Source organism: Eptesicus fuscus, chromosome 5 (assembly GCF_027574615.1).
Source record: "Eptesicus fuscus isolate TK198812 chromosome 5, DD_ASM_mEF_20220401, whole genome shotgun sequence".
NCBI lineage: Eukaryota > Metazoa > Chordata > Mammalia > Chiroptera > Vespertilionidae > Eptesicus > Eptesicus fuscus.
The window spans coordinates 53,686,931-53,711,591 of NC_072477.1; the positions used below are offsets into that span (position 1 = coordinate 53,686,931).

General features: G+C 40.4%; 1 protein-coding gene and 1 long non-coding RNA gene across 2 annotated transcripts in view; both read left to right on the forward strand.

The window, feature by feature from the left end:
- PRTG (protogenin) overlaps positions 1-3,251 on the forward strand; it is a 129,133-nt gene extending 125,882 nt beyond the window's left edge. Inside the window, exons 19-20 of the mRNA XM_028147798.2 lie at positions 2,256-2,360; positions 2,847-3,251. Of these exons, the coding sequence (XP_028003599.2) occupies positions 2,256-2,360; positions 2,847-3,251 (510 nt within the window). The remainder of the gene's footprint in view (positions 1-2,255; positions 2,361-2,846) is intronic.
- A 1,799-nt stretch (positions 3,252-5,050) lies between these two features.
- On the forward strand, positions 5,051-22,402 carry LOC129149150 (uncharacterized). Its single transcript, XR_008556119.1, has 3 exons — positions 5,051-5,080; positions 14,696-14,776; positions 22,321-22,402. It is a non-coding gene; the product is annotated as an uncharacterized LOC129149150 (long non-coding RNA).
- The last annotated feature ends 2,259 nt before the right edge of the window (positions 22,403-24,661 follow it).

A 24,661-nucleotide genomic window follows, 5' to 3' on the forward strand; every position in this document is an offset into this window, starting at 1 on the left:
AGGAGTCAGTAAACTACAGCCAAGCCCAGGCCAGTCCATGGCCTGTTGTTTTGTTTGTTTGCTTGTTGTTAATCCTCACCCTAGGACAATTTCCCATTGATTTTTAGAGAGAGTGGAAGGGAGGGGGAGAAACAGAGAAAGAGAGAGAAACATTGATGTGAGAGAGACACATTGATTGGTTGCCTCCCACATGCGGCCCTGGTAGGGGTGCTGGGGATCAGTCTGCAACCGAGGTACATGCCCATGACCGGAAAGGAACCCGGGACCCTACAGTCCACAGGCTGACCCTCTGTCTACTGAACCAATCTGGCTAGGGCATGCTTTTGTATGGTCATAACCTGAGCTAAAAATATTTTTTTACATTTTTCTTTTTTGTGTTTTACATTTTTAAATGGTTGGGGAAAAAAAGATGGAGAAAATGCAACAGAGGCCATATGTAGTCTGCAAAGCCTAAAATATTTACTATGTGGCCCTTTACAGAAAAAACGTTTGCCAAATTTAGCTATAAATTATTTTTCCCCAACCCTTCCCTAAAATTTAGAGTAATCCTAGCTAATAAAAGAGTATTATGCAAATTAACCATCACTCCACTACACCCACAAGCCACGCCCACCAGCCAATCAGGAGCGGATATGCAAATTAACCCCAACCAAGCTAGCTGCAGCCATGGAGGGAGTAGGAGGGAGGCTTGGGTTTCCCTGGTGATGGAGGAAGCCAAGCTTTCCACACACTCTGATGGGCCCAGGCCTCCACTAAGGCTACAAAGTTTCAGTTATAGAAGATAAATAAATTCCAACATAAATGGCAGCAGCCACGGAGCTGGAGAGAGCAGGAGGCTAGGGTTACCCCCGGCAATGGAGGAAGCCAAGCTTTCCGCCTGCCCTGGCCTGTCTTGGCCTCTGCTTAAGGCTACAAAGTTTCAATTATAGAAGGTAAATAAATCCCAACAGAAATGGCTGCTGCCACAGAGTGAGCAGGAGGCTTGGCTCCACTCCAGGCTACAAAGTTTCAATTGTAGAAGATAAATAAATCCCAGATACCAGGGCCTCCACTTGGGTCGCCAGGGGCGTGGCCAGCCTGCAAACCACCACAGGCCCCTCGCCCAGGCCGCCCCACGACTCAAGGGAACCCCCACTCTGATCCGGGACACCCTTCAGGGCAAACCAGCTGGCCCCCATCCATGTACCAGGCCTCTATCCTATCTAATAAAAGGGTAATATGCAGATTGATCATCACTCCAACACACAAGATGGCTGCCCCCATGTGGTCAAAGATCCTGCCTCCATGTGGACACAAGATGGCCACCACAAGATGGCCAGCAGGGGAGGGCAGTAGGGAGGGACCAGGCCTGCAAGGGAGGGCAGTTGTGGGCGATCAGGCCAGCAGGGGAAGGCAGTTGGGAGGGACCAGGCCTGCAAGGGGAGGGCAGTTAGGGGTGACCAGGCCGGCAGAGGAGGGTAGATGGGGATGACCGGGCATGCAGGGAAGGGCAGTTGGAGGGGACCCAGGCCTGCAAGGGAGGGCAGTTAGGGGTGACCAGGCCGGCAGAGGAGGGTAGATGGGGGTGACCGGGCCTGCAGGGAAGGGCAGTTGGGGGGACCCAGGCCTGCAAGGGAGGGCAGTTAGGGATGACCAGGCCTGCAGGGGAGAGCAGTTAGGGGCAGAGAGTCTGGCAGGGGAGCAGTTAGGCATCAGTCAGGCTGGCAGGGTAGTGGTTAGGTAGTGATCAGGCTGGCAGGCAGAAGCAGTTAGGGGCAGTCAGGAAGGCAGGCAGGCGAGCAGTTGGGAGCCAACAGTCCCAGATTGGAGAGGGTGCAGGCTGGGCTGAGTGACCGCCCTACCCCCCCCCCATGCACAAATTTCATGCACCGGGCCTCTAGTAAAAATATAACAAGCCCTAGCCAGTTTTCTCAGTGATTAGAGCATTGGCCTAAGGACCAAATGGTTTCGTGTTCAATTCCAGTCAAGGGCATGTACCTTGGTTGCAGGTTCAATCCCTGGACAAGCAGGAGGCAATCAATTAATGTGTCTCTTTCACGTCGATGTTTCTCTCCTCTCTCTCCCCCTCCTCTCTTAAGGATAAACCTAATATCTTTTTGATCACTAACAACTACTCTGAATTGTGGTATGCTGCTATGTACAGGAAGAAATAATAATATCTGCGATTGTTTTCTCTTAACATTTAAGAATTTGGGGCACTACTTGTGATAAACTGAACTATATAATACTTACATTTTTCCCCTTTATTTATTCAGGGAGGAACTGACCTGATAATTAATAGCTATGGTCCTATAATTAAAAACAACTCTAAGAAAAAATGGCGTTTTTTCCAAGATTCTAAGAAGATAAAAGTTGAGCAGGTAACCCACCTAAATGAGAAAAATCTTTGGCAGCCCATGGTGTATGAAACGGTAGTTAAAAAGAGAGGAAAATGTAAATGGATGCTTTCATTTTCATGTTCTTTCTGTGTGTTCTTTTATTAATTTGGGGCACGACTCCATGGAAAGTGGTGGGGAGGAGTGATCACTGAAATGACCGTTGGAATCGTAATTAGAACTGTGGTTTCCAGTGGGGAGTGGAGGGCAGTGGAGAAAGGGGTGGGGCAGGACTTTGCGTCCAACTCACTGAGGACGCCTTTGACACTTCACTGACCCCAGTAATTCTGATGTGCCCCCAGTCCGCAGTGGGGAACCGCCGACCTAGACAGGCCCTTCCTGAGGATGACCTTTCCCCCGGGTATCCCAACAGTTTGCCGTCTCAGAATAGATGGAATAGGTAAAAACGGACTTAGTATTTCCCAGGAGCATTCCATCATCACTGATGGTGTTTTATGTATTTTTGCCTAGCCTCAAAGAAGATTTACTCAATCGGTCTGCTTTTACCAGCCAGGCACGACTGTGTTAATTAGTGATGAAGACTCCCCCAGCTCCCCAGGTCAGACAACCAGCTTCCCAAGACCGTTTGGTGGTGCAGCCGATACTGAGCATTCAGCCAATAGTGAAGGCAGCCACGAGACCGGGGATTCTGGAAGGTTCTCTCACGAGTCCAATGACGAGATACACCTGTCTTCGGTTATAAGTACCACACCCCTGACCTCTGATTCCCTCGCTGGCAGTGATTCAGGTGGGAATCTCTCCACGAGGAAGTGCCGAGACCCTGCAGTGGCGTCAGATGCTGAGCAAACTACCTCTTCAGTTCTGCGGCCACCATCTGCCATGCTAAGCTTTGATAAAAATGATTTCCCAATCTAGGCAGCCAAGTTCAGGTATTCTCACCTTTAATTCTGTTCGAAGGACAATGAACAGGGAGCCAAAGCCTTTTGTGAAAATCTTGATGTCTTATTGGGTATTTCAGCTTTTTTTTTTTTTTTAATGTGTTTTCTTTTGTTTTTAAACTCACGTATTTGAATGTTTCATTGTCAGCAATGTGAAAAGACAGTCAAGGTATTTGACTGGATTATAAAAATATATCACTGGAGCAAAGGGAAGGCTTTTGAAAGCCCCTTTGCTAGCTATCTACCTCAGTTTGCCAGACGGCAGACTTAGAAGACAACCTTGTTACCTCATTTGTTGTGCTAGTTTATCTCAGCTACATAACCAATGATACTTCCTAGTAGCATTTTGTTTTCATTGCTGTATGTGTATGTAATGTGTATGATCGAAGGAGTCATATAGGTAGATGAGTAAGAATGTTTATCTGAAGCTCTGATCTTTTAAAAACACACACACACTGACATCTGCATTATCTTTATAATGTAACACCTCTCACTGTGAAGACTGTGAAACCACTGAGAAGAGACAAAGTGGGACTATTGATTTTAGTGCATGACCAAGACAAAAAGTGCTCTCTCAAGAACAGAACGATGTGGTAGCATGTAGAGAAGACTATTGCTTCCAGGGCCTTTATGTTTCGGACGTCAGTCTGAGTGCTTTATCTGCTGTATCCCGACCCTCAGCCTGCCTAGAGCTGTGCCTTTTCTACCTCCCCCTTTGCCTGACAGTGGGCCAAAGGCTCAACTGTCTAGTTTGCAAAGCAACCTCAGCATTTCCAGACTTAATAGCAAAGCTCCATGCAGAAAGCAGATTTTTAAAGAAAATGGGTAGGGTTTTATTTTTATTTTTTTTAAATCCCAGCTTGGCTTAAAGGGGTAAAGAAACTTCATAAAATGTTAAAAATGAAGATAGATGCAACAGTAGACGGTGAAATGAACGTGAGGTTATCATGGTAACAGTGCCTTCCATTATGTATTATGAAAGTCTTCGCCTTATATCTTTTTAATATTCATGAAGTTGTTCAGGACAAGAGAAAGTTGCCTTAAGACTGTCTTGGATTTCATCAGTAACTATTTTGATGTACAGTATCTTATCAAAGCATTTTGATTTGTTATCCTGCAGGTTTTATTTAGGGATAAGTATTCAGAGCTCTACCGCCTTACTTGTCTTTTCATGAATTCTTAAGAGAATTTGGTACTCTTTATGTAATCTTCCTTCAGTGTCAATGCTGTGAATGAGGAATGCTAACTTCAGGAGTGAGTTAATCCTCTTGCTGGTTTGAAATCAGCAAACTGTTTACTCAGCCACATAGAATAGGCCTCTCTCAGGCACGAGATAGTTACCTACCAGGTGCCATCAGTGGGAGAGAGGATACAGTGGTTTGTAGAGAGGGGCCCATATCCTTTTAAAAGTATTTTTTCACATCATCTGGAACTGACTTTTGAGCCTCACTTTAGAAGGAATCTTAATGCGTTTCCCCTTGAAACCTTTGGTTTATAAAGGGGGAATTATGTTAAATAATGTTCTAAAAATCAAAATAATATCACTGGGTAATAGCCCATCTCTAGCATCTCCCATCCTAATGTCTGATGATACACATTTTTAAATTGGTTTTTTTTTTTCCCCTCTAGTTTTGTGCCAAACTGCATGTGTTCAGAAGCAGACCAACATTAAGTGCCAGCAGCCACTTCTGAACTAAATTCCAAGTCCCCATTTAGCTTTCTAAGTATGGGCTTTATGACAAAACAACAACAAAAGCAGAGCTTTAGGTGAACAGTCTGAGGCAAGGGAAGATGCTGCTCCTGCCGGTATGGCTCCTGTTCTATACTACCTCCTTTTAAAGTTATTCTAGTGTTACTTTCTTTTCCTGTACTCAGGGAACGTTTTGTTGCTTTTGAGCTGCCTCATGGAAGCATGGGCAAATTGACAGGGTATGGTGCTTTTCGGTTCGTAAGTAGAAGTATGTGGGGCCTACTTTTCTCAGTATCTAAGATTAAAGAGTACAATGAGTTTGTGTTATTTTTTTAAACTTTCATTAAAAGACAAACAAAACCTAAAGCTAAAACATCATCCATCATAGTTATGGAAGATGTGTCTAGGGCTGTATGAATTTGAATAATTTTAAAAGCCTAGAAAGATGCTGAAGTCGAGGAAAGTACTTTGTTTTGTTTTTTATTAATAGGCCCATAGGTATTGTAGATCTTTAGGCTATAACTATTTGCTAATTATTTACCAGTACATTTCTTACTTTTTCACCTTTTCGTTTTGGTCCTATACAATTTTTTTTTCACAATAATCCTGTTACCAAAGAATTTTTCAGTATAAAGTGAAATTTTAACTATAATTTCCCCCACAGATTGAATTAACTAGAAACATCTATCGTTAATGAAGCTTACACAAGTAGTTACTAACCCAAAATAATAGGGTTTACATTGATTGTTGTAGTTAAATAGACTAGTAATTTTAATTACCTTATTGTTACCAGAGCATTTAAAATAAGTTCTTTACCAGTTGAAAGTTCCAAAGAATTTCAAGTGTAATTTTTTTTTCTTCAGCAAGTAAATCTTCAACTATACAGTATTAAAGTATTTTTAAATTGTTGAAACTACTTGTTGGAGAGAAAAAAATATTTTCACCAAAGAGAAATATTTTGGTCTCATTGAATAAGATAGTGTACTGCAAAGACTTCTTTTTACTTGGCCAAAGCTAGCTTCTTTGAAGCCTTAAGTATGAAATTGTAACTAATATGTGAAGGTTCTCACTTTATCTCTCATAGTGGTGTTACCTCATGGTATTTCACTCCAAAGGGGCTAATATGCAAATGGTAACTATTTTCATTTCCAACGACTTATTTGCTGTAAGTACTGATATATGCATGTCATTTTTATGCCAAATATTACAAGATACTGCTCATCAGTATTTTCATACCAAAGACCATTAAAATATATAGATTAGCCTGTAAGTAAAGATGAGCAGATTTGAAATAAATTTATTTAGAGGCTGATAGGGAATCTAGCTTTAGTAGCAAAATATATCAAAGGGCTAAGTTTACATAATTAAAAGCAATACAGTTATATTGGTATTTATCAGTGTTTTTATTCAAGTACTTTTTATCAGCAAAATTTTTTTTAAAAAAACCAAAGATATTTAAAGGTATTCCCACAGATAGGCAAATTTAGTTGTACCTTAAAACTGTTGTTCCTTGTTTTATGTCAAACCAACCTCTCTCCAGAACCCGGTCTGTATACAAATGGCATACACATAGGAACTTTCCATTAAATCTGCTGATTCAGCCACAGGATGTTTTTGCCAAATGATGTGATATTTTCCTAAGCACCTTGAGTGTGAGATGTCAACAGAGCAGCAGCAGGCTTTCCCACTGCAGACATTATGGTGGCAGCCCCTGAACCAGCCTATGGTGGCAGTCTTCCTCCTGCTTGAAGCATTACCTGGTTAATTCAGAAGGCTTACGGCGGTCCCTTAATGGTAGAGCTGTCCTCCTCGTGGAGAGCACTGGGACATAAGAGGCAAACAAATCACATCACTGTTTTAGTGGAATACACTTTGGTTGATGTGCTCTCTAAAGTTGTCCATAAATTGAAATATTTTAATTACATCCAGGGAGCCCCGCATTTCAAATTTGAGTGGAACCTTGGGTGAAACAAAAATCTTTTTTATGAAATCTGAAGTTTTATATTTTGATTAGCCTAAATGTAAGGATACAGCTTTACTCACTAAGTGGCTTTAAGAAGTCAGCGTTAGCACACCAGGGAAATTCAGTCCTCAGTGAAATGTCTTCTATTTGCCTTTGCTTCCAACAAGAGCAGTGCCAACATTGGGAACAATGACGGTGATTTGCATTCGTTTGTCTTGGCTTTGTTGAGGACTTCTGCCAGAAACTTGCTCATGTTGATTGCTCAGGATCATTGTTCAAGTCCATATGAAGACACCTTTAGAAACAATTCACACAAAAAGTAGAATTGAAAGCTTTAAAAAAAAAAAAAAAAGCAAGAATATCCAGATGTGGCTCCACTTCAGCAGTGTCTGCAGAGATTTACGTTTATGTTTCATTGAATGTAAATTTTGAATACTGAATGTAAAAGCAACAGCCCAACTGTTTCAAAAGAGTCATGATCTTTCTGTCTCAACGTGTATTTTGTAGACTGTTTCTGACAGTTTGCCACGGGTCTCTGGTCAAATGGCTTTGGTTTAATTAATGGAATAATTTTTGTGGGCTGTAGAGTAGAGGGTTCTGGAGATCACCCTCCACAACCAGTTGTCTGTGAATTTCACTGTGGTTTAGAAGAACATATACATAGAATTCTGTGTTTAATTGATATATGCTCAGGATGTAAGATCACAGGCTAATGCAATGTGTGTGTTTACAGGCTTTCCTCTTCTCGGGCCTTTGCAAGTGTTTAAGATTAACATGACAGTCTTACATTTTTACCTAACAGATACTGTATGTTTACCTGATAGATACTGTATTTTTTTTTTCTTATTGCTGCTATAACAAATTACCACAAACTTAGTGGCCTTAAAACAACACACATTTATTATACAACTGGGACAAAAGCAAGGTCTTGTTTCCTTGTCTTTTCTAGCTTTTAGAAGCTCTGGACCCCTCCCTCCATCCTCAGAGCCAGCAAGGTAGCATCTCTCTGAACCTGCTTGCATTATCCTATCTCTTTTCTGACCCCAACGAGGAAAGGTTCTTCAATTTTCAGTACTCGTGTGATTAGATTGAGCCCACCTGGGTAATCCAGGGTGATCTCCTCATCTCAGAATCCTTAGTTTCATCACACCTGCAGATAACATGTTCAGAGTCCAGGGATTTGAGCATGGACTTCTGGAGGTGGCCATTATTTTTCCTTCCATAGATACATTACTCCTATAAAATTCTGATTCCCATAACATGTTGATAGTACTGCAGAAATTAGAAGTCTGAAGTCATGTGCCCCTTGGACATCTTCAGGATTTTAAAACTACAAAAACCTTGGCTTGTAACCCATCAAAAGTATATGTTAAACTTTCTCTCCAAATCACTTTTTAAACTTCTTGGATATTTACTTCATAAAGTAGCACCTCAGTTCTGTGAGTTTAACAGAAGGTTTCTGAAATATTTGGCTCTAACTTTATGAAATTCCATGAGAATTTTTTGAAAACTGTCCTTAGAGTTGAATTTTCTCCTTTTCTCTTCCTATGGACTTTCATAGGGACTCTGAGTATATAAACAGGACCATGCTCAATAAAGTTCATTCTTCATTTTCTTTTAAAAGTATATTAGCAACAGGAAGCCTTTCTTCCTTTTAAATTGAGTTTATATCTTCAGCTTCACCAGCTCCTATTTGGTTTTCAGTTTGATAACCCCTCAATTTTCCATCCATTTCAGCAAGTGCCTCCACTTACCTTCTCAACATGAATAATGTGCTGTGTCCACCACGGGCAGGTTCGGTGAGCCTGAGGAGGGGTGGTGAAGGATTAAAGAAGACAGGCAAGAGAATACAGATGGGGCTCGGTGGACACTGCTTCTCTGATGGAAAGGTAGCACCATGGCCTGCAAGCCGAGTCTTTATTTTATAGTCAGAGCACACAAAGCAAAACAAGGGTAGTGGTCAACATGTTTACAATGTTCTTGTGAGTTTCACCTTGTTTTGGCAGCACTTGCTGCACCTCCCACAGTTCATTAGCTACCTAGGAAGGAGCAAGGGAGGACTATAAGGTCAAGCTTAATTATGCTAAGAGGGCTCTGCCCTCCAAGCTGGGACTTGTTTGTGGCCCTGCCACAGGTCAGTCCTAGGCTTAACCCTATACCCACTGCCTACTTCTCCCCCTTTTTTTGTTTTTAAGCTACTACAATAAAAGTAAAACTTAAACATCAAGAACAAAGCTCTGGTTATTAAAACAATAACAAAGAATGACAATGCAAAAACCAAACTACAGACATGTTAACATTTTAAAACTTGAACATCAAGAACAAAACTCTAGCTATTAAGACAATAACAAAACAATGCCAAAGCAACACAACAAGAAGAGAGAAATTAAACTACAGACATATTAACATTTTTAGCTACAAAATGAAAGTTTCTTTTGCTGCTGGTGTATATTTACTCAGAGTCCTCAGACTTGGCTGTGCAAACTTTACAGAAGACTGGCAGCTAACCAATGCTAGCATGGCCAGAAACATGGTTGAGGGGGTAGCTTCCACTTCTTGCTTTTCTACCATCTGCTGGGCCTCAGTTGTTAACTTCTTCAGCTGACCCCATGTTGGCACCTCGGTACCTTGCATAGTCTCCACATCGCAACTCACAGTCTTTTGAACGGAGGGACCAGGAGCTTCTCTGGGTCCATTGTGGTGACACATGTAATGCTCTGGCACCCAAATTGGCTGTGCTGCTCCTTCTGGAAAGATACAAAACACAATCTCTTCCCCACATCATTACTGGATCTGGTAAAACTCTTGTCTGGTTTGTGCATCCTTCTACCGGGCTAACTCGGTGGAGGCTATTACACTAGAGGTCCGATGCCTTTCAGTCGCTGTACAACTCTGCATCATAATTCAAAAAATTTAACACATAACATCCTTCTCCCCCTTTTTGTTTTTGTAATTGCTTTTTCAGTGTAGGATTGGCTCTTTCTGCTATTGCCTGACCTTGAATTTGTGCTATTTTTGTTTCTGGTAAGACCTGATTTATAGTATTGTGTCATTACTTTTAATTTCTCCAGTATAGTCCTGATCTATCACTCCAGGGAGAACTTGAAACCCTTTCAATGTTCAACTGCTCCTCCCTAAAATTAGTCCCATCATGCCCGCAGGAAGGGGACCATACACTCCCGTGGCAATGGCCTGAGGCCCCATCTCCGGGGTTAGTATATATTGGGAGGTGGGACTGAGGTCCAATTCTGCACTTCCCTGGGTGGCACAGTAAAGGTTTCGAATGGTTGGCTTTGGGACTGAGCCAGCTGGAAAGGCTGCAGTGGGGTCAAGGATAAGGCCCCTACTGTTTGGTGGGGCCAGGGCTGGCCCCGCTTGAAGTTTCCCTGCCTAGGGGGCATTGGATTATCATCAACATTAGTCTTGGAGTGGCATTCATTTACCCAATGCTTTCCTCTCCTGCATCTTGGACATACTCCAGGCTGCTTGTTTCCACTCCCTGTAGCCTTTTGACTTCCATTTCTAGCATTACAATCTTTAGCAAAATGCCCTAGTTTACCACAGTTAAAACATCCCCCTTTCTTTTTCTGCTGACCAGCGAGTAACATCTTTAATGCAGCAGCTAATACCACTCCCTGAACGTAGGCTGGTCCAATATTGGCACAAACACGGATAAAAAACTTCCATAATAAGTAATCTCCAGGTGGAGAGACAAGCCTTTGTGACATTATTAAGCCTCTGGTAACCTTCCACTATCTGTCTTAGTTCCCCTGCCACATTCATCCGTTCCCTTTCGGGAGTGGGCTCTAGGCAGTCGCAAATCGGGGACCACAGACTGAAAGTAAAGAGAGGAATTTTCCCTAGACCTTCAACTATATAACGATCTCTAAGTTGCTTTTCTACCTTCTCCCATGTCTCTACATTTACCTTTCCTTCCTCAGGAAATTGTGGGCAAGTTTTATTTGCAAAATCTAACAAATCAAGAAGCTGTTGATGCCTCACAGAACAGCCCCATGCTTGGAGCATAGCCTTAATCATAGATAAATATAAGTTCTTTTCCTGCGATCCTGACCTTACACCTAGCTATTACTAAACTGCGCTCCTTACCTTACTTTTTGCTTTCTGCACATGCTTCACTGGAGCATCCTTTCACATTGCAATTATAGTTCCCCCGTACTCAGCCCCCACGTTGGGTGCCACATGTGCTGTGACCAGCACAGGCAGATTTGGTGAGCCTGAGGAGAGGCGGTGAAGGATTAAAGAAGACAGGCAAGAGAATACAGCTGGGGCTTGGTGGGACGCTGCTTCTCTGATGGAGAGACAGCACCATGGCCTGCAAGCCGGGTCTTTATTTTATAGTCAGAGCACACAAAGCAAAACAAGGGTAGTGGTCAACATGTTTACAATGTTCTTGTGAGTTTCACCTTGTTTTGGCAGCACTTGTTGCACCTCCCACAGTTCATTAGCTACCTAGGAAGGTGCAAGGGAGGACTGTAAGGTCAAGCTTAATTATGCTAAGAGGGCTCTGCCCTCCAAGCTGGGACTTGTTTGTGGCCCTGCCACAGGTCAATCCAGGGCTTAACCCTTTGCACTCACTTGCTTTTTTCTCGATTCCTGCTACCGATGCTAACCGTGTCGAGTCACACTCGACATCCGAGTGCAAAAGGTTAACCCTATAGCTGCTCCTTACAGAATAAATTCTAGGAAATTTTATCTTTCTTGTCATTCTTCTTTGATTCCAATTGTCCCTTTTCCTAAAAAGTTTTTGATTCGATAACTCTATCTTAATTCTTGGGTCATTTCAAGTCCGGTCTTTTTGAAGGATAGTTTCTAATTCTACCTTAATTTTCATCATTTCTTCAACAAAAGAGATGAAGCTTTCTCCATCATGGGGTAACAACCATTATAATATTCTGAGAAAGGATAAGAATGCTGGTCATTTTTCAGCTACTTCTAACTCTAGTCTTTAGAAATGGATAAGGCTGTTTACTGAGCATATGCAACATGCCAAGCATGTGCTTCATCCCTCTAAACTGCTATGTTCTGCAAAGCAAATATCCCACTATATAGGTCAGGAAACTGAGGCTTTAAAATGGCTAACTTGCCAAAAATCACAGCTAGTAAGTGGCTTAGTCAAGATAGAAACCCAAGTTCGTCCAACTCCCAAGTTTATAGGATATCTACTATGATGCATTTTCTCAGCTCAGAAATCATATTTCATTACCCAGGCTCATGGCCCCTTCCACTGTATCAACACCACCTGTCCACATAGTAATAGCCAACCAACTGAGAGAAGTCTGCCTTAGTTACATCCATTTGTTCACAGGAAGAATTTAGGAGGCTGAGCTGTAACTCAACCTTGTCATCTCCTCACCTCCCACTTTCCTCCTTTGAAACCTTCAATTTCTGCCCCATCCAGTACAGCTCATTTGGTGGGAGTGTCGTTCCACACAAGGAAGGTTTGCTGACTCGGTTCCAGGTCAGAGCATATGCTCAGGTTTCGGGCTCCCTCTCCCTTTCTCTCTGAAAACCAATCTTAAAAAATCTTTAAGAAAAAAACAACACAAAAAAAGCTTCAATTTCTCTTAGCCAAAATTGTGTCTGTGAACTGATGCTGTGCCTAGAGTTGCGTGAACAATAAGGTTGACATGTTTTCTGGAGTCCTTATCTATTCGAGCATTTCCTTATTAGACTACGTGTTCAGAATCTTTTGCAATTTTTCTGTAGTCCCCTGTATCCAAGTAGGAATTTATTAAATTGGGAAAAGTATATAACCAGTCATCCTTCCTTGCTAGATCTGAAGCAATAGTTTTTATATGAGTGCAACATAATTAATTATTCATACTGATTTAGGGGGGAGCAAAGTGGAGGGAGAATCCTGTGATAGAACAAGTATAAGGTGAGTCACCGGAGCACCTAAATTCTAGTCCTTGACAATTTTGAGACTTGTTTGGTAGGGAAGTTGTTAACCTATTTCTGTTCCTCTTCTATTCATGAAATGAGGATAATTTGTTGTGCAGAATGAGTAGTACTTTGAAAACTTAGAAAGAAAATTCGAGTGTAATTATAATCTGAAAGTCATCTCTATGAGGCTGTGAAACATAACTGATTTTTTCCTTTATAGTTCAGCCTGTTCAGTTACATTTTGCCTGTGCTAAAATTTAAAATGTTTGCATTTCCCGTATATGTACCCCCCCCCCCCCAAAAAAAAAAAAAAACTAACAGAAGAAAGTGGTTGGTAAAAGACATAGAGATTTAAACACTTATCTGTAATGTAAGAAAATCTACAAGAGGAAATGGGAATTTACAGTACTTTTGAGAGTTCTGAACATGAAATCATTTTATACCAAGTTAAATCTTTCATTTTTAAAATATCTTGCTTTTAAAGATTTAAGGACCCAGATATCCCCAGAGGGGTAGATTGGTGAGGAGAAAGTGCATTTTTAGGATTCTTTTCTAACAGATCTACTTTTTCATGATTATGGAACATTTTAACATTTCTTTAAACTATTTGGAGTAAGTTTTATATAGGGCAACACCTACTGGCACCTGTTCTCGTTTTCTCAAGGCTACCTTTAAGGGTTAATGAGAGGAATTTTATGATTATTATCTTTTTCTAAAAAAAGGAAATCTTTTTCATTCTTGCATCATCCAGTATCACATCTCCCCCCACCCCCGCCCAATATCACTCTTAATGCATGAGATTCTGAACACATTTACAGATTTACTCATTTATATCTTGCAATGGTATTAGACACAGTCCTAACTTAATAGACTTTATCTTTAAAATTTTGTTACAGAAGTTCATTTTCTGTGGAACTGCCTTTAAAAACAACAACAAAAGTATTTTTTAAATTTACCTAAAATAATCTCCCTCCTGTTACTACATTTTGTTTATCTATTTTGTTTGCAAATGAGTATTGATGATTAGCAACTTGAGCCTGATACAGGTATTTGCAAAGCCTGAAACACACACATTGCCTTAGCCTGTCAGTAGAGGACGTATATTAAGTTTGTCTGTTTGTTTTGTTGTTGGACAAAATTTCATGTCTGTGTATGCGTGATTCTTTTCTATTTTTTTCAAAGATGTGAATTAAATGAAAGTGTGGGAGTCAGTTATATTATTTCATATTATGGGTGATCTGGATCCTTTCACTCTTTATACAATATTCTTGTAAGGGCAGCATTTGCAGACTTGCTAATGGACTCTAGAGCTGAACTATTTTAATTTTATACTTGACTCAGGGGATCAGCTTTGTGAACTCCATTGCAGGAAGAAAGCTCATGTTTGCCTTGATTTTGAATGTACCTTTTTAATGTCTTCTTAAAACATATTTTGTTTAATAATGTGGGTTTGTTTTCTTTTTCTAGCATCATAGTAAATATTGCCTAGTATTTTCCCCTTCCCCAGGGTAGTTTGTATACTATCCTACAGGTCATGCCAAAAATGAATAAAAATTTAAATGCCAAAATGTTTATGAAACTGCTGTCTAAATACTGATTGATTGCACAGTTTAAATAAAAATTTCCTTAGTTAAAAAAGAAAAAAAATCCATGTTTTTCTTTTGCTCTTTAATTTTCTTTTGGGGAATGGAGAATGAAAACTTTCAGTGTATAGAATGGTGGCTTTTATATCCTAGGATGAGATGATTTATAATTTTATAGGGTCCACTCCAAGCAGCAGAAATAGAGCCTGTTTAAGGTAAGAATTGTTTTCATCTGGCATTTTCTGAATAGCAGCAAGAAAATAACAATTTTCCTATTTCAGTAGATGGTTGCTTACTTCAGGACCTAAATAGTAGGCTGCATAAAAGCTATGGACACATCCATAGACATAGTCCTAATTCAGGTAAGAATTTTTGTTTTTAGTATTATTATTTTTAAGTGGTTAAGAGAATATTAAAAAATATTCTAAAAAAATTTAAATAACAGAAAAATTTGACCCAAACAAGCTTTTTTAAATAACTGAATTCTTAATTTAAAAAAAAAAAAATGGTCCTAGCCAGGTTGCTCAATGGTTAGAGCATTGGCCCATAGAACAAAGGATCTCAGGTTTGATTCCTTGTACCTCAGTTGCAGGCACAATCCCTGGCCCCAACTGGTTGGGGTACATGTGGGAGGAAACCAATCAATGTGTCTTTCACATAGATGTTTCTCTCTCCCTGTCTCTCTCCCTCCCTTCCACCCTCTAAAAATCAATGGAAAAGAAAATATTCTTGGCTGAGTATTAAAAAACAAATAACAACAACAACAAAAAAAAAACAACCCTGAATTTTGGGAAAGGGAAACTGAAATTTTGAACAGTAACTACTTGAAATGACAAGGTGTTGACTGTGGAGCATATAAAAGAAAGAAATGAAACATAAAAAAGTAAACAATATATATTTTAAAGATCAAGTCTATATTTAAAATAAATGAATAAAATTTCCAGAAATAAAAACATACAGTCATTGAATTTTTTAAAATCTGTTAAATCACATACAAATACACTAAAAAAAATTTTTCTAAAACTAAAAGATAGGTATAAGGAAATTATTCAGAGTAATTTAGCACACAGAGATCAACAGATAGAAAAATGTAAGTAAAAAAAGTAAGTGAAGGATAAGCAATATTCAAAGAGAAAATGACAATTTATAAAATCCTCAGATTCAGGAAGGAGGAACCTCAATATAGGCAAACACAAATACACCAAGACATTTTAGTGAAACTGCAGAACATCAAAGACAAAGAGAACAACTAAAAGAGGAAAAAAGATTATATAGATTGCACTAGAAGGGTTTTTCAGTGACAATAAAAGAAGCAAGAAGATGATGGGATAACATTTTCAAAACATCACAAAGGAAAATAACTACAATATGGAGTTATATACCTAGATAAACTATCATTTAAATGTTAGGGTTGAATAAACATAATTGTAGATAAAGATTGAAATAATTTACCACTCACACACCCTTGCTAAATGAACAATAAGGGGTATACTTTAAGAAGAAGGAAATATGACAAGGATGATAGAAGCAAAGAAGCAATGATGAGCAAAAAATAAAAGTCAAAAGGACAATGAGATGCCATTCTATATCCACTAGAATGACTATAATAAAAAAGACAATAACAAATGTTGGCAAGGATGTGGAGAAATTAGAACCCTTATACCTTACTCCTGGAAATGTAAAATAGTGCAGCCACTGGAAAATTGTTTAACAGTTCCTGAAAAAGTTAAACAGCATTACTACTTGACCCAGCATCTCACTTCTAGGTATATCCAAGAGAAATGAAAACAGACATATCCATAGCAACATACAATAGCATCTAAAATAAAATACCTAAGCATAGATTTAACCAAAGAGGTGAAAGACATATACTGAAGACTACAGAACATTGCTAAAAGAAATTATACATCTAAATAAGTGGAAACATATCCCATATTCATGGGTGTTAAGATACCAATATTACCCAAAGTGATCTTCAAATTCAAGGCAATCCTTATCAAAATTCCAACAGTCTTTCTTACAGATATGGGAAAGCCAATCCTCAAATTCATGTGGAATTGCAAGGGGCCCCAAATGGCCAAAATAATCTTGAAAGTCATAGGACGAATATGTCCCAATTTCAAAACTTACTACAAAGCTACAGTAATCAAAAGAGTGTGGTGCCCAGCTGGTGTGCCTCAGTGGTTTAGCATCGACCCATGAATCAAGAGGTCACAGTTCAATTCCCAGTCAAGGCACATGCCTAGAGTGTGCAGGAAGCAGCCGATCAATGATTTTCTCTCATCATTGATGTTTCTATCTATCTCCCCGCCTCCCTTCCTCTCTCTGAAATCAATGAAAACATATTTTTTAAAACAAACAAACAAAAAACAGTGTGGCAATAGCCTAAAAACCAATGACATATAGGCCAATGAAAGAGAATTGAGAGCCCAGGAATAAATTCATATATCCATGGAAAATTGATTTTTGATGGGGGTATAAAGTCCATTCAATAGGGGAAAGAACAATCTCTTCAATAAATATTGCTGAGGCAACTGGATTTCCACATACAAAAGAATGTAGTTAGGAACCTACCTCACTACATATACAAAAATCAACTCAAAATGGATCAATAATCTAAATATAAAAGCTAAAACCATAACTTTTAGAAGAAAACATGGGTGTAAAGCTTCATGATCTTAGATGCAGCAATGAATTCTTAGATATGTTCAAAAGCACAAACAACAAAAAAAATGGACTTCAACAAAATTAAAAACTCATGTTCATCAAAGGACATTATTAAGAAATTGAAAAGAACTTACAGAATGGGAAAGATGTTTGCAAATCATTAATCTGATGATGGTTTAATATCCAGAACATATTTTAAAAATCACATATCTGATAATGGTTTAATATCCAGAATATATAAAGAACTTCTAAAACTCAAGACAAAGACCAACAACCCAATTTAAAGATGGGTAAAGGAGTTGAACTGACATTTCTCCAATGAAGTATACAAATAGCCAACAAGCACACGAAAAGATGTTTAATATCTTTAGTCACTGAGAAAATGCAAATCAAAACCACAATAAGATACTACTTCACACAGGCTAGAATGGCTATTATAAAAATAAACAATTTTTAGGGAAAATAAATATTGTTAAGAATCTGGAGAAATTGGAGCCTTCATACGTTTGATAGTGGGAACATAAAATGGCCCAGCCACTGTGGAAAACAGTTTGGGTTCCTCAAAAAGCTAAACATCCTACCTAATAATAGACAAATATGCAAATTGACTGTACCTTCGCTATGCCCACGATTGGCCAGGAGGTGCGGGGGGGGCGGGACTCGGGGTGGCCGGGGTGGCCGATTGGGCTGGCGGGATGCTGAGCTCGTGTCTCCAGCGGCGCCGCGAGCTCAGCGTCTGCTCCATGGCTGTGCTGCGGCACAGAAGGGGCCTCTGGGGCAGCGAGGTCATGTCCCGCCGCGTGGACCATCAAAAGCGGGGGAGCTGGGTGCCTGTCCTCTCAGGCACCAGGCCTTTCAGAAGCCTCCTGAAAGGCCTGGTGCACCAGCGGACAGGCACCCAGCTCCCCCGTGATCGAAAGCGAAAGCGTGTAGGGGACCCTACATGTGCATGATTTAATCATGCACTGGGCCTCTAGTAATTACTATATGGGCCACCCATTCCACTGCTAGGTATATGCCCAAAGGAATGAAAACAAGAACTGAGACAGATACTTGTACACTAGTGTTAATTTGCAGCATTATTCACAGTAACCAAAAGTCAGAAACAATCCAAGTGTCCATCAATAGATGAATGGAGAAACAAAATGTGGTATATATCCCTACAATGGAATATTATTCAGCCATAAAAGGAATAAAATACTGGTACATATTCAACATGGATGAACCTTGAAAACATTATGGGAAGTGAAAGAAGCCAGTCACAAACGACCATATTTATATGAAATGAAATGCCCAGAGTAGATAATCTATAGAGACAAAAAGTAGATTAGTAGTGGCCAGGGGCTGGGGAGTTTTGTGGGGTGGGGGAGGCAATTGGAGGTGACTATTAACCAGTACAGGATTTCCTTTTGGGGAGATGATAAATGTTCTGAAATTAGATAATGGTGATTTTGCACAACTCAGTGAATATACTAAAGTATAGTAAAAGAATAGAATATACTTACATTAAAATAGTGAATTTTGCCCTGGCCAGGTGGCTCAGTTGGTTAGAGCATTGTCCCGTACACCAAAAGGTTTCAGGTTCCATTCTGGTCAGGGCACATACCTAGGTTTTGGATTGGAACCCAGGTCAGGGCACTTACGGGAAGCAACAGATAGATGTTTCTCTCACATCAATGTTTCTCTTTCTCTCCCTTCCTCTCTAAAGTCAATAAAAACATATCCTCAGGTAAGGATTAAGAAACAGAAAAGAAAAGAAGAAGGAGCTGATAAAATCTATTCTTCAGTGGTCTTTGTTTTAAAAAAATAGCGAATTTTATGATATGTAAATTATATCTCCATAAAAATATGAATGTACAAAAAATGGGGGGACTCAAAAGTTACTGCACAAAGTTGTCATCTTGCCTCCCCTTTCCTTCTCCAGCCCTCCAAACACACAAACCAAAAAGCTTTAACATTGGCACCTATTCTTTTAAAATAGATTTCACAAAATGCCAATTGTTTAATATTTACATTTTGTTGTTTTAACACCAAGATTTATCAGATTTCTTAGGTAGTCCTGCTTTGCTGTGTTTCATTCACAAATATACACATATCCTGCTCATTCCCACATGCTCTCAAAAATTTCTCAAACACCCACAGTGTTGCAGTCTGCCTATGTTGGCAGTATTTATGCTGAAAAAAAATCTGCCTCTTTTCCATTGCTATAAGAAACAGAACAAAACAAGGCAAAAATCCCACTTTAGTTTGCCATATTGATTTTATCATCTGTCATATAAGAAGTATGTGACTCAAGATGTCTTTAGAATCAAAGATCGAAGAGGTACTGGAGGCACCTCACTTAACCATGAATATTTTTAACCAAGCTGCCCCAGGAGAGAGATACCAGGGACCTTTATAGTTATATATACTAATACACACACACACACACACACACACACACACTAGAGGCCTGGTGCACAAATTCGTGCACTGGTGGGGTCCTGCCAGCCCGCCCCAATTGGGCTGATTGGGCTGGGCCAGCCGGGGGAGGGGCTTCTAGTGGTTGGTCATCCGTCCCTGCCCCCTGGTTGAACTCCCGGTTGAAGGGACAATTTGCATATTAGCCTTTTATTATATAGGATATATATTCAAGTCTTTGGCTATTGATTGCAAGGAGTATTCGAGTTCATATGACATACAGTGATCAAGATGGAGAGAGCTAGAGACATTTGTTCCTTTTGTTGAGTTGCAAGCCTCCTTAATATATTAAAGAATTTAAAATGTTCTATTAATCATTTTCTTTGTTATTTTTCAATAATAGTTATACACTAGAAATACTTATAAAATAAGTCTTAAATGTATTAATGTAAACTTTACTAATTGTATGAATTCAATTTGGCTATAGGAATCTATTGCTTAGCAGACTATCTTAAATATGAGTGGTTAATATATCTTAAATAATGGATAGACAAAATTAATATCAAGGCTTTGACATTGAATTATTTGCAAGTATATAGTTCATTCATTCATTCAAAAAATGTTTATTGATATGTGCCAGACAGTAATAAGAAAAGTCAACACAACTCTTACTCATGAATTTGAGTCTGGAGGTGAAGACAAAATTTAATCAGATATTCACAGAAATTAATATGTCATTTCAAACAGAGAAATTATAAAGGAGAGGGATATAAAAAACCCCCACAGAATCTGAGGTAGAGGGAGAATGAGGAGATATATACTTGAGTCAAGAATGAAAGGTAAACTTTGAGTTAATTGCACTAGACATAGAAAGAAGAGAATTCCTGGAAGAAGAAATAGCATTTCCAAAGCCCTCTGGCAGGAGAATAATTATTAGAGATGAAATTCTTAAAAGGCCGTTGAGCATAAAGAGCAAGGGGAGTTGTGCAGGATGAGATTGGAGAAGTCAGTGGAAATCATATTGTATCATCTTATAGTCTATCTTTTTAAAATTATAGCACTGGAAAGCCATTGAAGACTTTTATGTAAAGTGATGACAGGATGAGATTTGTGTTTTAAAAAGAGGTACTCTGCACTCTGGAAAAAGTTTGGCAGTTTCTTTCAAACTAAAAATGGATTTACCATATGACCCAGCAATTGCATTCTTGGGCATTTATCCCAGAAAAATGAAGACTTATTTTCACACAGGAACTTGAACATGAATGTTCATAATGGCTTTATTCATAATAGCTTAAAAGTAGAAACTACCCATATAGTCTTTCAATCAGTGACTAGTTTAACAAGCTGTGGTACATCCATATCATGAAATACTATTAAGTAGTAAAAAGGAGCAAAATATTGGCACACACAATTAGGACAAGACAGCAAAAAATCAGAAGGTACTATTTTATGACAAAGTTGCTGTTGCTATGAGGTCACTTAAGGAGTTTTGCTAGGCTAAAGTATGTACTATCATTGTGTCAATCATCAATTTATTGCCTCTCAAGCCCAATTTACCCTTTATTGCCTACCCTGCAAAAATGATGCTGTACCCTTTAAATGTTTTTCCTTTGTCAGCCTGCATGATGTTAAACTTTGTTAGGAGAGGGTGCTGGAGAGAGATTGCAGGAGGAAGGGCTTTCTTCCTGTTCCAGGTGCTCCTATTGGTAGGCTCTTGCAGCATGCATGGCTTCTTCAGGGTCCAGTCCCTGCAATGCTGGCAACTTATCCAGTGCCAGGACCCTGCAATGCAGGCAGCAGGTAGGGACAGCAGCTTCCTCTGGCACGTCCCTCAGCGTGCACAGCTGTGCATACTCCAATCAGGTCTGGGTTGCAGCCTGGAGAAGGGCCTATTCTTTGGGTGCTCTTAGTTTTATGGATCCTACTCATACCTGCTCTTCTCGTGTTCTTTAGCATTCTCTTTACTTCTTACCATCCAATCCCTCCATAGTCCAATTTCCTACTGTGGTTAATAATTCTTTGTTTTAAATTTACCCTGTTTAGATTATGTGGCTTTTGTGTCTGGATTGAATCCTGACTCATACAAACATCTCCCAAAGTTTGCTGATGTGATCCCCTCAGCTTTGAGCTTTTGATCATCCATCTACATTTGTCAACAAGGGGATGCTGGATGTGGCTGACCAACATATAGAGGTTGCTAAGCTGACCACAGTTTCAATTATTATATTATGAAAGTATTCAAACCATGGTGGCAAACTTCCAAACACCTAGAATCTGGTTTCATTTTTATTTCTATTCAATTTAAAACAAATTCATGATTTTTTCAATGTTTTAAAATATAACTTATTTTAAATATAACTATTAGAGTCTTTATGCTTAAATGCTCCACTATGCTATCTCACAATATAAACAGGTAAAAAAAAAATTTTAAATATATTTTATTGATTTTTACAGAGAGGAAGGGAGAGGGAGAGAGAGTTAGAGAGTTAGAAACATCGACCAGCTGCCTCCTGCACACCCCCTACTGGGGATGTGCCCAGCAACCAAGGTACATGCCCTTGACCAGAATCCAACCTGGGACCCTTCAGTCTGCAGGCTGATGCTCTATCCACTGAGCCAAACCGGTTAGGGCTAAACAGGTAAAATTTGAGATGTAAAATATTAAAAGCAAAGACTATAAAATGCTTCATAATATAAGAAATCAGGAAGTTAAGTAGATTCCAGGCCAAGGATGTCTAAAGATAGAAATATGACAATGTTGATCATTTCTCCCTTTTCTTGATTGTCCTAACACTCCTCTATTTTTTTTTTTCCCATGCCTTCTCAATTTCCTTTACAGGCTCCTCTATTTCTGTCCACACTTTAAAATGTCAGTGTCTCCCTGGATTCTGTTCTTGGCTCTCATTTCTCATCGATCCTGGGTGAGTTTATACATCCTTAGGTAATGTCTCCTTCATTCGTAGCTGTAGCCTAGTCCTATTCCCTGAGCTCCAACTTCCTTTATGTGATCCAAGTTCTAGTCTAGGGGTCAGCAGATTACAGCCTGTGGGCCAAATTGAGCACACTCCTAATACAATGGCAGAGTTGAGTAATTGTGACAGAGAACATATGGCCTGTGAAACCTACAATATTATCTGGCCCTCCACAGAGTAAGTTTACTGAACCTGTTCTTGCCTAAGTTGTGCCTACTACTGAGTTTTAGGTATGACTGAGCTTGTATTTTTAAATAGTGGGGTAGGCCTACCAATAACAGATTTACCTGTGTATGAAAAAAGGAATAAAGATGTAGATTAACTCTGGGATTCACAACCAAGTCCCATATCAACAGCAAAGTGAAGATATATTTTGTTAGGAATTCTGTCATGCTGGGGACATAAGGAGTCTAGTGCACAATGCTCATTGCTGTAGAATTACCATTTAAAGACAAATTTCAGACCTCATTCCCAGAGATTTTGATTCAGTAAATCTGGGGAGGGGCTTGGAAATCTGAAATTTTAGAATGTACTCCAGGTAGTTTGGATATGTAGCAAGTAAGTTGTCAAAATTTGGAAGTCAAATTGATTGAAAAATCCATTAACCAAGTAAGATGGTCTTTTTATTCTCTATGAATCCTTAAAAAGAGGCCAATTCATTTCTCTTGATTTACATAATTCTGAGTTTCTAGCTTTAAGGGAATGACAAGAAATAATTCAAAATCTCTTAGCAATGAATTTTCTCAACCCCTTTCACTAAGGATTATGTAATACAAACTCCATGTTTCCATATTGTTTGATGTTTTCAAAGTGCTTTCACATCTTCTCTCAACAATCCTGTGAGATAGAGCGTGAGATTCAATTTGCTTGATCATACTGAGCATTTGCTTGGGCTTTACCACACTTCACAAAACCCCGTCAATCAGTCTGCCCAGGGCCACTTCCATCCTGTTTATTCATGCAACCACTCAACAAGATTCTTTTCAACACTTGCCAGTGAAGATACAGTCGTGAACTGGATAAAATGCCTGCATGGAGTTTACATTCTAGTTGTGGGAAGCCTTCTCCTAGATGTGCCTCCTGGAGAAAAAATTTCCCCGGCCTCAATCTTCTAATCAGGAATTTCCCTCAAAACTGATTACAGAAAGGGTAACATTTGTACCCTGGCCACACCATATCCGGTCATGTAAAGCCGATTCTGCTGCTGCTTCATCTTTACATCTGTTCCCTCTGATGTCGTAGGTGCAGTTGACGGAGTTATTGGTCTTGTCTCCTGAAGGATGCGACGCCTGTCTGTGGTTAGTTCTAAGTCCTCCTATGAGTAAGGAGTGCTTTTTAGTGATTCTAACATCAAAATAAACCCAGAGCCTCGCCTGGTTGGAAGATTCGAGCCTGCACTTACAGATTCTCTTTAGCAGAATAACTGAAAAAATCTAACAAACAGGGGGAACAGTTTCGTCAAAGTAAGCCGAAGAAGGCCAGAGCTAGAAGACACCTCACAGACGGGGCTCCACTGCCTTTCGGAGATCAGAAATCGGAGACTCAGAGAGGTTATCTCCGCTGCCTCAGGTCACACAGCCCAACGGATGGAGGGGTGTGGAACCGGTGACCAAATCCTTTCCACGTCTAATCAGGTTCAGCCTTCACACCGCTTCTGCCCAGTCTTCTTTCTCTTATTAATAATTCCGCATCGCTCTTTCTTAAAGAGTCAAGTCGTTCAAACTTAAAAGTTGAGGCGATTCCACAAACAGGTGTCCAGACCACGGACACGGAGTCGGGGAACGTGGGTGTCCACAGGCCCGCCGACAACTCTCCAGCTCCCACTTCCCAAGTTTTTTCCAGTCGTTCGTCCCTTCCAGGTCGCCGGCTGCGAGGCCACGGTGCCTGCGGCGGCCTCCGACGAACTTCGGAGATGCCCTGGCCGCGCAGACGCCGGGGCCGGGGCCGGGGCCGGCGCGCGCGGGCCGCCGAGCGGGCGTCCTCGGGCCTGGCGAGCGGCGGGGGAGTGCGGGGCGCGGGGCGGCCCCTCGGCGCGCGCGGCTCGCCCCGGCGACCAGGGCCGCGGGCCCGCGAACCCCGGCGCGGAGCGAGAGGCGCGCGCGGGCCGTGGGGGCTGGGCCGAGGCGGAGCGCGAGGCGGCGGCGGCGGCGGGCGGCGCGGTGGGACCCGGCGGCGGCCCCCGCCCCCCGAAGTCCGTCCCCGCGCGGG